This window comes from Onychostoma macrolepis, chromosome 17 (genome assembly GCF_012432095.1).
Source record: "Onychostoma macrolepis isolate SWU-2019 chromosome 17, ASM1243209v1, whole genome shotgun sequence".
NCBI lineage: Eukaryota > Metazoa > Chordata > Actinopteri > Cypriniformes > Cyprinidae > Onychostoma > Onychostoma macrolepis.
In genome coordinates, this window is record NC_081171.1 from 16,360,370 (window position 1) to 16,379,387 (window position 19,018).

A 19,018-nucleotide genomic window follows, 5' to 3' on the forward strand; every position below is an offset into this window, starting at 1 on the left:
GTTTTGATTTGTTTTTACTCAATTTTTAAGTGCACTGTACTTAAAATTATTGTTTACCATATGTAATGTTTTTAATTTCTCAATTATTTTGATGCAGTGGTACTTTATTAAATAAATAAAAAAATACACTTATGCATAAAAAACCCACACATACACACAACTTAGGCTATACAATTGAGGATTTTTTTATTCAGCATATTTTTTTTTAAACCTTGTGACTGTGTATCTCTGAATGTCAAACACACTGGAAGATCATCTCATCACAACTTCAGTGCTTGTAGGACTCGTAGTGATTATGTTGTCCGTGATGACAAACTCAGCAGGAAAGGAGTTTGTGTCAGCGTTGTATGACTCGCCCAATTCCTCCTGGAATAATACAGAGGGTAAAACTGTAACTTCAACTTAAGAGACTAAAAGTAGACAGTTGTGGTCAATTACAGTTGAGGTCAAAAGTTTACATACACCTTACAGAATCTGCAAAATGTTAATTATTTTACCAAAATAAGAGGGATAATACAGATGTTATTTTTTATTTAGTACTGACCAGAATAAGATATTTCTCATACAATATGTTTACATGTAGTCCACAAGAGAAAATAGTTGAATTTCCGTTCCATTCCATTCAAAAGTTTACATCCCCTTGATTCTTAATACTGTGTTGTTACCTGAATGATCCACAGCTGTGTGTTTTTGTTTAGTGATAGTTGTTCATGAGTCCCTTGTTTGTCATGAAGAGTTAAATTGCCCGCTGTTCTTTAGAAAAATCCTTCAGGTCCCACAAATTATTTGGATTTTCTGAATTTGTGTGTATTTGAACCCTTTCCAACAATGACTATGATTTTGAGATCCATCTTTTCACACTGAGGACAACTGAGGGACTCATATGCAACTATTACAGAAGGTTCAAACGCTCATTGATGCTCCAGAAGGAAAATTATGCATTAAGAGCCGGGGGTGTAAACTTTTGAACAAAATGAAGATGTTTAAATTTTTCTGATTTTGCGTAAATATCTTTTTTTTTTTTTCATTTAGTACTGTCCTTCTGAAGCTACACATTTTCCAGAAGACAAAAGTTAAATTTACCCTGATCTTCAAATTCAAAAGGTTTTCACCCCCTCTTAATGCATGCTTTTTCCTCCTGGAGCGTCAGTGGACATTTGAACCTTCTGTAATAGTTGCATATGAGTCCCTCAGTTGTCCTCAGTGTGAAAAAGATGGATCACAAATTCATAGTCATTGTTGGATAGGGTTCAAATACACAAAAATGCTGGGAAACCAAAGAATTTGGGGGACCTGAAGGATTTTTCTGAAGAATAGCAGGCAGTTTAACGGTTCAGGACAAACAAGGGACTCATGAACAACTATCAAAAAAAATAAATAAATAAAACTTAGCTGTGGATCATTCAGGTAACAACACAGTATTAAGAATCAAGGGGATCTAAACTTTTGAACGGGGTAATTTTTATAAATGTAACTATTTTCTCTTGTGGAATATATGTAAACGTCTTATGTAAAATATCTTATTCAGGTCAGTAATAAAAAATAACCTGCATTTTGTATGATCACTCTTATATTGGTAAAATAATTAACATTTTGTAGATTCTGCTAGGTGTAAGTAAACTTTTGACCTCAATTGTATGTTTAATGCCAACAGCAGTTCTATTAATGCACTCAATACTTACATTTCATGTCTTGAAGAACAGTTCTCCTCACACACGTACACTGGGAGAGCACGAAGGGCTAGTTTCTTGTTGACATCATGAAGAAAAAAAAAAGCATGTTAAACAAGCAGGCCAACTTTATTTTATATACAGTGAAGACAGTGATGGAGGTGGTTAATGTTGGTGAATTTGCACTCACCTGAAGATCAAACTTTTAGAATGTCATGCAGCATCTGTGAAATATTGCTAGTTGGTTTCTTGCTAGTTAGTGCTGGTTTCTCTGATATGGTCAGCACAAACCTAGAAAACCACAAACACGCACAAGTTAGTTAAGTTTATAACCAACAATAGATGTAGAAAAGAAAAAAGCCGAGTCTGTATCCTGTTATGTGAGGAGACATCACAAATCTTGCTCTTCAACTAGAAGTTACCTTAAGTGTTGAGGCTCACTTTTTACTATTCAGCATTCAGCTCAGCCTGCAATTAAAGAAAGTTTGTAAAGGTTTACTACAAATTTGTAGATTGCTTTTGTATAATATCCAATATATTGCAAAATTCATGTCTGTGTATTAGCCTTAATCTAATTTTGGATTAATACTGTTAGCAGCTAGTTGTTTAAAAACAGACCAAATAAAATCACATTTACCAGGGCTCCATTTCCCAAAAAGCATTGTATGTCTAAGCTGATCGTAGAAACATTTGCCACCAATGGTCTCAACAATCGACTTAGCTCACTATGCTTTTGGGAAACGCAGCCCTAAACATCGCCGTAAACAGCAGCGGCATTCAGAACGTAGGACTGCGTTTACTGAAATAATGCCGGATAACATTAACATTAGTGCCCTACTTTTACGTTAACATTATACTATAACTTATAGTCTATAAGCAGTGACGCTAAAATAGTAAAACATAGCGTTTCCCAAGGATGAAAACATTCCCTTATCATGATATTCTTACAACATTCAAAAAGCAAATAAGAAATGTTCACAGATGTTTTGATTTACTTACAAGTTGTTCCATTAAGTTTGCTCCGGTCGCTTGCGAGTATCCGCCATGTTGAATGGATTCTTCTGATAATGTCGGTTAGAGTAACGTCGTGAACTTAAAAATAATAATTTAAGTAGAAGGGTTTACTCAAAAATATTGAGCCACACAAAAATAAAACTTAATTCCTCGTTCAAAAAATTTAATTGTTATAAGTTGCATCAACGATTTAACAGACTTTAAGTGCAGTGTTCTTAATCTTTATGAGTTAGTAGTACTGTTTTTTCTGAATCTGAGAACCCTGGAAATTTGAAACGGTTTCCATAAATGCATTGCATTATGGTAGACAGCAGCACAGTGTGCTATGGTTTTGTAGCTCAAATGTAGTATTCCATGCATAAATGAAATCTGCTGCACAGTAGTACATAGTACATGCTATAAAAATAGTATGCATAGTATACTATTTTTTCAAAACGTTGTCTATTCTTAGTCCACTAGGTGCCAATATATAATGTATCGATGCTTGCTTTACAGATCCTACATTCTGATAACACCACAACTATCAGTGTAACAGATCACAGAATTTGTTGATCCTTTTGTGTCATCTAGAACAGAGCACGAATATAAAGTAACACAACAGCTGCTTTTTATATACGATGTGTTTGTGTAAGAGGAATATATGCCATGTGCCAAGCAGTAAAGAGTGCAGTTGGCTGGGCTGTTACAAACAGCTTTAATGTTCATGTGTTCAATGTGCGAGGTCTCAGCCTGTCAGCCACCAGCACAACAGGAACTCATATGTTTATGTGCCAGATTGGTAGTAAACTCTCTCCCTACCTCCCCCTTTTAACTCTTTCTCTCTCTCTCTCTCTCTCTCTCTCTGTCGCTCTGTCATTCTTCTCTACTCTCTTTTCCCTCACGCTGTCTCAGATTGCAAATTCAACTGCCATAAACGATGTGCACCCAAAGTGCCAAACAACTGCCTCGGAGAGGTGTCAAGAAACGGAGGCAAGTCTAACTTTAGCGTCTCCATGCGATTCAGTGATCAACACTGCAATTTGATGACAAAAACAACAATATTTATTCGACTGAACATTAAACGCCATGTGAACATCATTCTTCATTTGTAGCATAATGTGCTCAGATGAAAAAACTGGGGTAATGTTGTACGACTAAATCTGTTTGTTTATATCACTTATAATAGTTAAGCTAAAATTTATATTCTCAATAATTTATTATGATAGCAATAAAAATGGAATTTCTTTCTGCACATTAACAGTAAGGATAAAATCTGATGCAAAGTCTAAAGAGCATAATGATATAACTGCAATGGGGACTCTGTTAGAATATTCCCTATTTATATTATAATATGATATTATTAACAATACTTTTCTGAATGGAAATTTGAACCTGCTCATTTTCATGTTCTGCTTTCTGTGGTTGGTGGTGTTTAACTGAGAGCTTTTTTACACATATTATACATCATATGTGACTTACTTTGTCTTGGTTTGCTTTCCTGTTTGCTCCAATCTTCTTCTTATCATGGCTCTTAGATCTGTTGAGTCCCGGTGCTGAATCAGATGTGGTCATGGAGGAGGGTTGCGATGACCATGACGGGGACAGACATAGTCCACTTATCGATGACATGGAAGAGTCTCTGGTGGTAGACTCCGCTGCTCTTTTGGAAGCTGGACATGGTGAGCTTGGAGATTTCCAAGACCAAGACCCAGATGAATCCAACAGAATCATAAGGTAGCTCCTCATCACTTCTAGAAGCACTATAAACAAAACCAACATCACAAATAGTTGATGTTTGTCAAAAAATACTTACAGTATCACACACACACACACACACACACGTCTCAGTCAGTCATTGCATTAAAAAAATACTGAATGCAAAATAAAGAAATAAATGACTGCAAATACTACTGTTCTACTACTACTGTTCAAAAGTTTGGGGTCAGTAAGATTTTTTAAAATGTTTTTCAAAGAAGTCTCCTATGCTCACCAAGGCTGCTTTATTTGATCAAAAATACAGTAAAAACTGTAATATTATAAAATTAATATGGTTAATGGTTAATATTTCTTATAAATGTCTTTACTGTCACTTTTGATAAATTCAATGCTTCTTTGCTGAATAAAAGTATTCATTTTTTAGTATTCAAACTATTACAGTATATTACTGTAACTATTACAGTATAACAGACATTATAGAAAATAATAATACTTAACCCATAAGAATCCGGACCAATTTCTACTTAAAACAGACCAAATGGACCACTTATAACATGTTTCTACGGTTGTTTTTAAAATACAACCCCTCCTTGTGAAAGATCTGTAATGTTACACATGACACATTGGGCGTTTATGATAAATTTTTCATGTTACATATGTTACATTGGGCATTTATTCCTCAATTGAAAAAAAAAAAAGTTATAATTTTCCCATGTTTTTTTATGTTTATTTGCTTTTCCACAACATATATCAAAATGATTACTTTTCTGGGAAGATGAAACAAAATTTTTCCAGAAGTAATACAGTTTTTGCATTTTATTTGCTTTGCCACAACATATTTCAAAACCACATAACTGTGACCATTAAATTTTACAACAACTCTTTTGTAACATATCAAAATTCTACCTTTTCAGGTATATGGTTTAACCAGAAATTTATTTTTAGATTTTTAGATTTTTGTTTTTTTTACAATTTTTCACAAATGTGCAAACTGAATAAAAATAGATAACTACCTCACACTGGAGGTCAACATGTTAAACGTGCGTGTAGATTTGTTAAAATATGCTTTGAAATGAGCAGCAGAATATATATAACACTAAAATAATTGAATCAGCTAAATTAATTGAGCAGCTCATTACCATTTTTACCATTTTTCTTAATGTGACAAATACGTCACATCAAAATTCTACCTACTTTTATAAGGTTAAGAGCCCGATGTGACATATGTGTCACCACAATATCTTTGTAACTTGTTTTATATCAATTTGCTCAATACATGTATTAAAATCAAGTTAAGAGTAATCTAGGATATGTTATTAAAACATTAGAATTGTTGCATGGGTTGAAACATACATTTAGTAACAAAAACAAGCATTTTAAAAATTACTGACACTGCAACATGTGCTAACCAGACAGGACATCATTTTGGAAATGTTGCCATGGCAACAAAAAATGCACACATTGTCACATGACTGAACCTGGGTGTTCATTATATGTCACTTAGGGACTTCCTGAGTTGAAAGTGAGGGATAATGCTTTAAAAAGACCTTTCCAGATAGTCACAAGTGTTTGTGACACCCGCATCACCGTGGGTTCTTATGGGTTAATTTTAAGGACAAATACATAAAATACACTCCCAAACAGGAAAAATATAATGCCAATAATTAAAAACTGAATTTACTATTAGTCTTGCTGTATTCTAGGTAACAATTTGAGTTAAAACATGTTGTTGATGTTTGTCTGTTTGAGGTCAGGTACAAAATAAAAAAGGAACTAAACAGTACGAGTATTCTAATGCTATAAAATAGTTTTTGACCCGCAATTGACATGTTCTAGAAGGTTCTGACATGTCACCATGTTTGTAAGCCCTTCCACCAGCAACAACATCCCACTTATGCGGGTGGTTCAGTCTGTCAAACACACCAAGAGGAAAAGCAGCAATGTTATGAAAGAAGGCTGGCTTGTGCATTTCACCAGCAAAGACACGTTGGTAAGTGCTCTGGGTTTCCATTATAAACCTTATGAATTAATAGGTGAATTACAAAGTGATATTTTCTTACTGTACATGATCATTTCTCTTTCTTTTCATACTAGCGTAAGAGACATTATTGGCGACTTGACAGCAAGTGTATTACCTTGTTCCAGACTGACACTGGGAGCAAATACTATAAGGTAACCTCAAATAAAAAAAAAATAAAGTCTGACACTCGAAACGCACATTAACAAATTAATCTTGGAAGTATCTAGAAGGCTTTCATCATTTCCTTTGATGATGTTGATAGTTTGTCTTGATAGGTTTCATGGATCACCGCACACATCAGATCCACACGCATATCTCTGCAATATTATGAGGTTTCAGCTTTCAGATAAGACCTCTTAACCTTCTCCAACAGGAAATTCCTCTATCTGAGGTGCTGTCTCTGGAACCAGCGAAAACATTCAACCTTCTGCCTGAGGGTGCCAACCCACATTGCTTTGAGATTGCCACAGCATCTCTGGTGTACTATGTGGGAGAGAACCTGGCTCGAGCCGACGGGGGAACGCCGGGCTACGGAAGCAGTGTGCTTGTTAGCGGTGTGGGACAGGACGTGGCCCGCATGTGGGAGATGGCCATCCAGCATGCACTTATGCCTGTCATCGCCAAGGGCATATCTCATGGCGGCCATCACAGCCACCACAGTATGAACTTCATGGTGAAACATTTAGAGGCTCATGCGAAGACCCTTAGAATGTTTCTGGGGGGGGGGACACAACAAATACAGAAATGCAGTGTGGTTATAATATTACATTGTGTGCAAATATGTACTGCATTTGATTAATACGTTGTTGATCATCATTCAAGCACATGCAATTTATGCATACTATATCCAGCATGTTGCCATTGTCATGAGACATGCAGTTGAGACATCATTTATTAGAAAATATCTACTTTACTTTGGCCAATTTACAGCTGCTGTTTCATGTTGCATATTGAGATATACTATTTTTATGTACTGCTATAAAATCTATAAAATAGCTATAAAATCTCATCCAGACATTTTGGAGAATACAATATTAATGGCCGTTTATTATACTCAATAAGAAAAATGAGCACATTAAATGTTTTTATGATGATCAACTTGAAAAAAAAAATAATAATTTATAGGTATTTGGAATAATATATAGTATTCTAACAGTAAAAAGATGTACTTGACAACCCTAGTGTTATTTATAAACTATTATGGTATTTAATCATTTTTTTAATTACATTTTATTTTATTATTTTCAGGGTTTTTTTTATTATTATTCATTTTTCTATACACTTTTGGCATTTTTATTATTTTAGTTATATATCATTTTAGTTCTTTAACTTAAATATATTTTCAGTTATTTGCAAAGGCAGCATTTCTAATTTTCTCTATATATATTTTCTTTTCTAATTTATATATGTAATTATAATTACTTCATTTTTATTTCAATTTTGAATTTTCTTTGAGATGATTTTAAGAAATTCTTGTAATGTGATATGTATTGTCGTGTATTTCTTGTTCAGGTAGATTAAATTAGTAAAGGTGTAAATCTGAGGATATGGCATTCAATACAAGAGAGACATAAAGAGTTTGTTTGTTTGTTTGTTTTTATACCAACAGAAGAGGTCTCCATTAGCATCTCTGTATCCAACTGCCAGATCCAGGAGAATGTGGTAAGCTTTTTCTTATATTTGAGACACACATACAGTATATCTCATATTCTTTCTGCATCGTGCTTTGTTTCCATGTGCAAGATCTCAATGTTCCCGTCGGCTTGCCTATACCTGCAACCTTGAGTTCCAGTGTGATATAAACACACAATGCCTCTATTGGAGATTATTTTGATTACCTGCTCGGCCATGGGGTTGCCATGGTTACTCGAGTCTTTCTGACACAGTCCTAGTGAGATGTGGAAATAGCTCTTTAGGCTACTGGTCTGAATTCAGCCATTGTTACAGTACAAAATAAAAAAGACTAGATCAGAAGAAATCTGATGTATCAAGCAGTGCTTCTGAGCTTTGGGAACAGCCCGTTTTGGCACATACGCTTACATTTTGTTTCTGTTTTTCTTACAGGATATTAGCACAGTGTATCAGATTTTCCCTGATGAAGTACTTGGCTCTGGGCAATTTGGCATTGTCTATGGAGGTAATGTACCAGTCTATTTACAGGGAGTTCTCTGACACCCGGTGAGGAAATGTCAATCTGTATTAAAAGAAAATATAATGTGTCTTTTACTGTATTTAAATATTTAAATTTACTATGCTTAAAATACTCAATATAAAAATGTAATATACTTAATAGTTAATATTTAAATACAGCACAGAGATTTTTTTTTTTTTTACAAATTGTATGTAGTAAAATGAGTGTGTAATGAGGGTAAAGATTGTAATGTTTACAGTAAATATACATTTACATATAACCATACTTTACATCCATTAAATGAAAGAAAAAACACACACCACAATATAGATATAGATAATCCTTTCTGATATAATGCAGGAAAACACAGGAAAACAGGGAGAGATGTTGCCATTAAGATCATTGATAAGCTGCGATTTCCCACCAAGCAGGAAAGTCAACTGCGTAATGAAGTTGCCATTCTCCAGGTAAATACACAATAACACACAATGCATATATATTTATATATATATATATATATATGTGTGTGTATAATGTGTAATTATATATGTATATATATATATATATATATATATATATATATATATATATATATAAAGAGTTTATTTGCAAAAACAGATAACTAATTTTCAAAAATCATGTTTTTTATTATGTTGCATTGTTAGTTAGCTGTTTTTTAAAGTTATTTTTTAACCTAGTCAAAATAACCCAACTGCAGTTTGATTTAGATTAATTGGATTGCACAATGAAAAATGATTTCTGAGAATCTGTTTTTGCAAATGAACTCTTCATATATATATATATATATAAGAATACAAATAGAACATTATATATTATTATTTAATTTTTTTTTTAATTGAATGTCAGTATTACAGCAGTGACAATTAAATAGATGTTAATACAGATGTCACATATGTCTTATGTAGAACCTCCACCATCCCGGCATTGTAAACCTTGAGTGCATGTTTGAGACACCAGAGCGTGTCTTTGTTGTCATGGAAAAGCTCCATGGCGACATGTTGGAGATGATACTGTCAAGTGAGAAGGGGAGGCTGCCAGAACGCATCACTAAGTTTCTCGTTACACAGGTACGTCTCACAGGCACCGTGTTTCGCACACTCTTGACTCCAGCGCAACAATGGCAGAATCTGTACACCCAATCCCATATAAATATTTAAAGTAAAAATAAATGTTAAAGCTGGACCTTTGCTTTTGCATTTTTATTTATGATGTTATATGCTTTATACTGCATTATAATAATAACAACGTTCTGCTCTTTTCCTAGATTCTCATCGCTCTCCGCCACCTTCACTTCAAAAACATTGTTCACTGTGACCTCAAACCTGAGAATGTTTTGTTAGCCTCCGCTGACTCTTTTCCACAAGTGAGTAAAATCCGAACAGAACAAGAAGCGACAACAAAAGAAAGGAAATATCTGAATGAAGTGAGGCCACACCGAAATTAACATAAATGGATCTGTTTTTGTAAATGTGCAAGAATAAAAGATGGTAATTATAGCGTTCTCATGGTGTGTTCGAGGCACAGGGTTGTGTGTATCTCTACATTCTAATGAAAGATTTCTAAATTATCCTCCCATTGTTTCTTCTGTCTACTGCACGAGCTTGTCTCTGGAAGCTCTCAAGCAGAAAGATGACTCACTGTTTGAGCGCAGGCAAACATTTTGGAAGAATACTAAACAAATCACTGCGTGTCATTTACAAATATTTGGCAAAGGTGGAAGCAGAACTAGAACTGTCAACGTCTGAGTTTCGGTTCTCATGTCCTCAGGTGCTTGTTGCTGTGCGCAAATGTTTCAAAGGTGGAAAGTGTAGATCAGCAGGAGATACATTGTAACCACATCCAACTGGGTGATAATTTCACTTGACTTTCGTTCAGACTGTGACAACTGATCATTACGGCGTCTGTGGTGTTAAAAGCTAGCGCGAGAACAAAAGGATGTTATTTTTTTTGGTCTTTTGTGCATCTCAGTCCTAGTCGAGTAAAATAGCCAATTCCTTCCAGTGTCTGCTTATTGTAAAGCTCATTATTCGTCGGTTTGTCTTGCAGGTGAAGCTGTGTGATTTCGGTTTTGCACGTATTATTGGTGAGAAGTCTTTTAGGCGTTCGGTGGTAGGCACCCCGGCGTACCTCGCCCCAGAGGTGCTTCGCAACAAGGGCTACAACCGCTCGCTGGACATGTGGTCAGTGGGTGTCATCGTCTATGTCAGTCTCAGTGGAACCTTCCCCTTTAATGAGGATGAAGACATTCATGACCAAATCCAGAACGCTGCTTTCATGTACCCGCCAAACCCCTGGAAAACAGTCACCCCAGAAGGTAAGTTTTGGGGAGAACGGATAGTATGTGGCACAACCTTCAATAAAAGTGGATTGAAGAAGGTAAAATTGTGTTTAAAAGGATTATTCACTCAAATTTTAATTCTTTCATCATTTAATCACCCTCAAGCCGTTCCAAACCTGTGTAAGTTTGGTTTTTCTGTGGAAACCAATAATATATTCTGAAAAGCTTCTGAATGAGTTTTGTCCAAACAGTGAAAGTCATTAGGGTCCAACGTAGTGGTTGACCGATATGTTTTTTTCAGGGCCGATGCCGATGCTGATACCGATTATTACAGATCAAGTAGACTGATAACCGATATTTTGAACCAATATATATATATATATATATATATGGATATCATAATATATATATATGTCTGGTGTAAAAATGAAAATTAATGTCAAAATTAAGAATAACAAGGGCTCTGACAAAAACTTTTTTTTTAAATACTTTTAAATAATTTCAAATATGTAAAATATATATAAAATATTTTATTTTTGAAAATGACCTTTACCGATAACCATAAAATGCTTAGTATCGGTGCCGATAATCAGCCAGGCCGAAAATCAGTCGACCCCTGGTCCAGTGTTGTTCCCCCTTGGACCCCCTTGACCATAATTCTATAGACAACATTTTTTGAAACATTTTCAAAAATATCAGTTTTCACAGAAGAAAGTAAGTCATCCCTTTAACAACAAAACATTTTGTCTCTAATCAGATTTTGTAGAAAATAGATTGAAAAGGTTGTGAAATACTGAGATAACTGAGATAACTACCAAGTCAAAAGCTGTATTAACCTGTCTACGCCGGAAACTATTTGGAATCCAATATGTGTGTTAATCCTCAAAAGTTCAGCGTTAATCCAGGCACAGAGCTATTTCGCGAATCTAACCTCACATGACCAGCTGTATGCGAATAACCTTATTAGACTAGTTATTATGAATTAACTTCCATTAGCTAATGTACGAATATTGCACAAGAAATGCTATTTCTAGCCAGCCTGCTACTGATATCCACCTAGTTATGTGACGTTAAACTCTATTTTGAAGTCATACTTCAGCTTGATGTTCCTACTGAAGCTCTAATTATCGCCACCCTGTGACTGTACACATACAGTCGATGACCTCAACTCACCCAAATCATTTCTGCTTGGCTCATGGTTCATGATCTAGGAAGATATGGTCAGTATTAATTCAAAGTAAAGGCTTGAATTGAGGTCTACGATAGGTAATATTTACCTTTAAGTCATATGCAATCTGAATGAATGGAACTGACCTTCATCTCATTACTTTAACTAGATTTTTGATGCCCTCACCTTTGACCCTGTTTATTCACTAATGCCCTCCTTCTTCCTCATTAAAATAGCAAGAGAACCAGAGACCACACTTTACTTACTTAAGAACACAGGCAATTGGAACAAATTATTCACATAGATTTTTATTTATTTATATAGTTTGGTTGGTATCAAGTATGGCCATTTTAACAATTACTTTGTTTTTAAAACTGTTTTAATTGAATATGTTCCTGTTTACTGTGAAGTGAAAATATTTAAGTGGCACAACAAAGAGTATCTGCTTCATAAAACAAATTTCAGAACAAATTAGGTTAATTACTTTTTTTTTTTTACTGCAGTGCATTTAAATGCATATGCAATGGTAATTTCTATTTTTGGATTTTCTCTGTAAAAATATTTTTCATTATAATGTAATAATAAATACTTGAAATAATTTTGACAAAATATAAAATGTATAAATTTTTTTAAATGTATTTCAAAATTATTATTATTATTATAAAAAATGTGTAGTGTAGTAACATTAAATGACTACCGTCTACTAAGCTAATGGTAAACTGTGTAGATGTGGGAGAGAGAGAGGTGAAAGTGAAGGAAAGGGAAAAGAAAAGATGAAGAGAAAAGAGGGCAAAGGTTAAGAAAAGAGATTGGTGAGAGCGTGCTCAATTTTTGTTACGACCCATTCATGTGAATAATGCCAAACGATCCCTCAGACTAAAGCGGAGAGGCCTCAAGGTTAAGAAACTTTGGAGTGTCTCTGAAATTTGTGACCCCTGAAATAATGTTAACATGATGTTGGTTTTGCTCATTATCCTTCTGGACACAAAATCCTTCAGGTTTTCCACCATAGCCTGGTCACTGACAACCTGTTTTGTTGTTCCAGCAATTGACCTCATTAATAACCTGCTGCAAGTCAAAATGAGGAAGCGCTACAGCGTGGACAAGTCTCTCAGCCATCCCTGGTTACAGGTTAGAAGATAATGACTTTTATATGCCCTGCGTAAAAAAAAAAGCTATGATATGCACACAAAAACTTTCTGCTTCCCCCCACAGTCACATTAGGCAACTTAAACAGGGGCACAATTACCCCCCACATCAGTGTAAGAGAATATTAACGTCTTAGCAGGGCAAGAATAACCTTTCAGTGCCAGTGACTGGTCATCTTAATTTATCATTTCTTACAAGCATAGACATAGCATGTGATAGATATTCACGCATTATAGGAAACTTGCAAAAGAGGTTTAGAAATTTTTATGAAAATTATAATAACTAGAAAAATATTTTACTGCTGTTCATGTGCTGTAATTTTTTCATCATGTTACATTTTTGCTTTCGCCATTTAACTTATTTTCTTCCATTTCTACTCTATTTTTACATTTTTAAATTAACCTTTGAAAAACAAAGAAACAAACAACAGAGAACTGAATGTAATGTTTTCAGACACTTAATGTTAATTGCAAATGAAAGTGTATTCTATTTTAAACTGATATTAAATTCAAATAGTTGAACTTTGAGTGTTTTTCTGACTCACTTTAGTAGGACTTCAGTACATATTTATATGCAATATCATAATTACTTCTATTGTCTTTGAAACATGATTAAAGTGTACTGTTGAATGTACTAACAAGCATTTATGGTCAAATAAAATATACTAATAATGTCATTTATGTTGGAACTTTATATTTGTATTTTTGTATTACTTTGTATTTAAATATATTTGAAATTACACATTTGTAATTTAAGTTGCTATTTAAAATATTTAAAAAATATTAAATAGCAAATGGAATATTATAATCAAGTACTTTACATTTGCTTTATTATGTCAACATGTCAAAACAAGTGTACTTCGAAGCACAAAAGATTATTAAAACAATGAAAAAATGGACTTTGTGCTAGAAATAGTCATGAAAACGTACTGCAATCTGAAAGTACAGACAGATAGAAAGTGTTTTATTTGTTTATTTAACAGTGTGGAACGTTTTTGATCCCTAAAAATATATCTTTATGACAGGACTACCAGATGTGGCTGGACCTGCGGACTTTGGAGTGCAAAATGCAGGAGCGATATATCACCCACGAAAGCGATGATTTGCGTTGGGAGCATTTTGCAGAACAAAATGGCCTTCAGTACCCAGCCCACTTAATCAACCCTCATGCCGATGTCCGTGAAGAGGCGGAGTCTGACGAGCTCGTGATGGGCATGCTCAGCGACAGAGTCAGTGTTCTGTAAATTGCTGCCTGCCCCTTTAAGGGCACAACAACGGAACTCAAGCCAACTGTGTACTGCAAAATCACTACTTTAGCCAACTGTAAATGCCTTGACAAATCCTAACAAAAGTACTGCACAATTTCATTTAACAGTACACTACAGATCAAGCACAAATTTCATTATACACACAGTGCCTAAGCCACAAAAGCCAATCTAGCCATACACAGAAATACAATCATACCCAAATATACTGTACAAAAAAAAATAAATAAATAAAAATCTAACAAAACAACTGCACTTAAACTACTATGAACAAACATAACTTACAGGCTCCTTTTGTTCTTAAGGACTTTGGAGCACTTAGAATAAAATTATATATTAGTATTAGTATTGTTATTTTTGCCATTACACGGTCAAAAACACTGTATCAGCAGTATTTGTATAACTGACAAAAGTGAAAACGTGTTATAAAATTAACTTATAAAGTCTTTTATTAACTAAATTATTCTGCTAAGAAATACCACCACAAAAATGTTGTGGTGACCTGTTGAATTGACGATTACTTGACAAATGTATAGCGGAGAGCATTTATAGCTTTTGTGGTTTTGTGTTTATGTGCTTATGAATGTGTGTGTGAGTGCGTGTGTGTGTGTGGTACTTTGGGGGTTGGTTATGTTAGTGTTCTGTGCAAGTGTAAAACAACAAAACAACACTGCCTGTGGACTGGAAACATTTTTTTTTTCTTCTTTTGCTTTCTTCAGAGATGTTGGAATAATAAAGTGCAGCTGGTTGTGTATGCATAAAGTATTATGTGCTCATGACAGATTTTCAGTGCGTTTCTTTCAGTGTTCCCTTTAAGTGAGGATAAGAAGTGCAACACTGATTTCAGCAATTCTGTCCAAATGGCTGATTAAATGTTAACAAAATATTTCTTTAGTTATATAATTATGGGCTGGAATGAGTGCAAGTCACAGAATGGCACTTCAGAAGATAAGAGCCTAAAGGTGAGTGATAAAGCCATAGTGCTTCAAAAAGATCATATACTGTGGGCTAGTGTTTTTGGCAGGCTGCTGCTTCATCGCCAAATCAAGAAGGTGTTATCTGCTGTCTGCCCTCAGGAAGAGTGGTTCCTAATCGACAGATGGCGCTGTATGCTTATGCAGCATTAAAGCCTGAAAGTTGGTACTGTGGGACACTACAAATTTCTCTCAATACAACATTTTACAGACGGCTACAGAAATAGATTGGCAGATCAAATTAATACAACCAAAATCAAGTAATGTAACGGATTTGGCCTGTTTACCAAATGTGAGTATTAGTATGGTAAGTTGTAATCAGTAAGGAGACTTTGAGTAGCCTATTTAAAATAATTTTTTTTTAAAAGTTGTGTTAGAATTTTTCGTGATTGAAAACGAGGCTGAGGGAAATATACGCCGTAGGCTACAGTGTGTTTGGTATATGGACCTATTTTAATACCATGATTTTCCACAACAAATTACAGAGATTTATTTATTTATTTTTTTTGTCAACATGATTCTCGTAGTAGGCTTATTATTGCTTCACCTAATAAGTGACAGCACAGCTAAAAATATTAGCTACAAAATTTTGTAAAAACGGTCTGGTTTTCAATCGCGAAAAATTAAATATGGCATCAGTTTTTAAAAGTCCCAGTTTTATCACTTAAATCGCTTACGAAGTGTACAAAGAAACTATTATTTTATTCATTCATTCATTCACTCGTTGATTATTTTTTTTAATACTGTTTTAAACATAGATTTTTACTTATTACGCATAATGTAACATAGACTTATTTTGCGCGACATTTGTTATCGTAACCTAGGCTATAGGCTATGTCATTAAACATTTTTCTAATTTCTATAGGCTAATTGTATCACTTCTATTTTTCCAAATTTATATTGGCTATTGGCCATAGGCTATCCAGCTCGTCTCCAAACGCAAAATGCGCTTTTCTTCCATTTCCCAAACTTTTGCCCGTTTAAATAGAAAATGTCCCATTCTAAAACAGCAGTCGGTCTTTATGAATCATTTACACAACGCCATCAGCCTATTCCTGGACAAGAGATGACGAGCTCAGACTGAAAGAAAGGGAAGAATCTTACAGATGGGCTGTCTATCGAGTTACGCATGATTTGAGTCTGTTTTTTCTCTCTCTCATCCAAACTCCTCCCCACAATAGATGGAGAATAGAGCCAATAGTGCAGGTGTTACACGACCAAAAGGAAAATGTACTGCATATGAGTCATATCTAATTTAAAAAACAAGAAATTCGATTGAAAACATGGATTACAAACGTTAAATGAAATGTTATGAACAAAACCAGCGAGGCTATTGTGAAGTACCTACTAAAAATGATTAAAGGCACCATTAGAAATAAAAACCTAAAGTGTAGAATAAAATATATATGGGCAATTATATGGGTGAGATTACTCGTAGAATTAGTATTTTTTTAAATATAATAAATCAATCTGATCAAACAGTTCAATACTGATAGCTAAATATTTTTTCATAATAGCCTACTGAAAATAAATGTATCTATTTTTCATTTCAAATAGGCGTTACTTTAAATCTTCATTAACGAACAAGTCTTAAAATGTTTCAGTAACAGAATGTCCACATTCGGAAGCGATTCAATTGGTCTTCTAAAATAAACAAACTAGTGAAGAACTTTGAATTTCTCAACAATAAAAACAGTTAAGAAACAAATACATTAACAGCGTTAAAATATGTACTAATATCCGCATTTCCTGCAAGATAATCAAGTAATATAAAAGCAATAAATGTATTAAATAAATAAAATAAATGTATAAATTATGCCTTAGTAGATTTCCTATTAACACATTTGTCTTTTTTCCCTCTCATATATGATATCTGCTGGAGTTGCACATGTTTTCTAGGGAATGTGTACTCGGAAAATAGTTAGTATGCAAATGAAGAATCACAGCTTTGACAGTGAGTAACCATATGTTCTGCAATTGCATATTAAAAAAAAAAAAAAAAGGAGAGAGACAGAGATATATCCTGAAAGGATTGTTGCCGTAGTAACTCCGTTTTTCTTCATCCTGGCTCCGTTGGCACAGACAATTTCACCAAAAGGAAAACAAATATAATAGTTTCGCACGTCTGAATTATTTGGTTCTGTCAGACAAAACACGCAAATATTTTCCCCGATTCCGTGTTGAGCAGCAAACATGAAACCAGACGGTGCAAAAAAAATTGCCGAATAAATGACTTTTCAGTTCACGAGTCAAACAGTTAGGTTGCTTCATCTCTTTGTGTGATATTAATATAAAACGATAACGCATACTGTTATAATTTATTGGTGAAACTATAGGCCTATGTAGGCTAATAGACTTTTTGTTGTAAATTATTTAATCAGCAATGTTTTAATTATCTATGATTTTATTATGCATAATATCTTTTACCTTGAAGCAGAAATGTCTCGCTATACTGGACTGACTTAAGCGACCCATCAAATTAAATCTTGATTATGTGAGAACAGGTCAGTGTTGCGCGTGGCAGGTATCTGTGTGCAAAACGTGCACGTGCAGTTGTGAGCTATGCGCGCGACAGCTTCATCAACCCCCAGTTATCCTCTGCTCCTGCAACGTAGGAAATTAAAACAAAGATTAAAAAATGTTAGAAAAATATCTTTTGCTTTTATATTCAATTTGATATCAATTTCTGCCAGCTAGAAAAACATAATGCTGACCTGAGATGTATGCAAGATTAAGGATAGCTTTAAACTCAATCAGAATGTTGCTAATTTGAATACTAAAATACAATTTACATAATCAAAAATAAGGATAAAATATACATGATATAAAATAAAATGCAGAGGAAAGTTATGACCATACTCAAAACAATACAATAATTAACTAATGTTATGCTTGGTTTTATCCTCATTTATATAAAAGGAATGTTTCTGATAATGTACAAATATTTAAATATGTATATATATATTTTTTTAATAAACATGACAGTTAAATGGGTTCAAGACATTTTAAATGTATGTTTTTGTCTCATAACAATGATTACAGTGTTAAGGTAGAACGCTAGGGGACGCCAAAATAGAAACTGATACAGACCAGAGATATTGACAAACGAGTAGTAAATATATAAAGAACGGGTATATTAAAGTAAGTGTGTAAACAAATATATATATTTTAAAAGTAAAGAAAAAACGGTTCAATAGAATTAAAAAATATTAATTTATTATACATATTAATAATAAAAACATAACAATTATACATATAATCAATCATTCTTATATTTTTGCATACTGCAAAAAAATTTATTTTTATTTTTTAAAATTATTTTAGGCTATATTATTTATTTTTTGTGTCCATCAGTGTAAATTGTCACAATCATTTAAGGTTACATTTTTATGTGTCATGTTTTCAGTTTCAACTTGATTCTCTTCATTAGAAATTAAATCCAAAGTGGATAAAAAAAAGTGCAATAAACTCATCATTGCAGGTTGTCACTTTGACACCACTTAAATTTTTCTTAAAATGTAAGGTAGCAATTAAACTTAAAATTTTAAACTAGTTTTAGTAGGTTGGATTTTTTTTATAGCGTATGGCTATATTGCATAAACTAGTTTGTGCCTAATTATCAAACTGAGCAATA

General features: G+C 33.8%; 1 protein-coding gene and 2 long non-coding RNA genes across 10 annotated transcripts in view; 1 reads left to right on the plus strand and 2 right to left on the minus strand.

Moving 5' to 3' along the window:
- Positions 1–15,177, plus strand: part of prkd1 (protein kinase D1) — a 56,153-nt gene extending 40,976 nt beyond the window's left edge. For 7 of the 8 annotated variants that reach the window (XM_058749743.1, XM_058749739.1, XM_058749737.1 and 4 more), the window contains 13 exons: positions 3,576–3,653; positions 4,199–4,397; positions 6,246–6,369; positions 6,474–6,551; positions 6,773–7,058; positions 8,009–8,061; positions 8,464–8,536; positions 8,891–8,997; positions 9,457–9,618; positions 9,816–9,914; positions 10,598–10,865; positions 13,043–13,128; positions 14,171–15,177. In XM_058749743.1, coding sequence (XP_058605726.1) covers positions 3,576–3,653; positions 4,199–4,397; positions 6,246–6,369; positions 6,474–6,551; positions 6,773–7,058; positions 8,009–8,061; positions 8,464–8,536; positions 8,891–8,997; positions 9,457–9,618; positions 9,816–9,914; positions 10,598–10,865; positions 13,043–13,128; positions 14,171–14,389 — 1,832 coding nt within the window. In that variant the 3' untranslated portion in view covers positions 14,390–15,177. The remainder of the gene's footprint in view (positions 1–3,575; positions 3,654–4,198; positions 4,398–6,245; positions 6,370–6,473; positions 6,552–6,772; positions 7,059–8,008; positions 8,062–8,463; positions 8,537–8,890; positions 8,998–9,456; positions 9,619–9,815; positions 9,915–10,597; positions 10,866–13,042; positions 13,129–14,170) is intronic. The other variant, XM_058749740.1, reaches the window with a different exon arrangement.
- On the minus strand, positions 162–4,275 carry LOC131523395 (uncharacterized). Its single transcript, XR_009266767.1, has 6 exons — positions 4,143–4,275; positions 2,670–2,762; positions 2,093–2,138; positions 1,861–1,961; positions 1,683–1,747; positions 162–366 (listed from the first exon to the last, which is right to left on the minus strand). It is a non-coding gene; the product is annotated as an uncharacterized LOC131523395 (long non-coding RNA).
- Positions 4,286–19,018, minus strand: part of LOC131523396 (uncharacterized) — a 39,195-nt gene continuing 24,462 nt past the window's right edge. The window contains exon 4 of the long non-coding RNA XR_009266768.1: positions 4,286–4,423. This is a non-coding gene — a long non-coding RNA (uncharacterized LOC131523396). The remainder of the gene's footprint in view (positions 4,424–19,018) is intronic.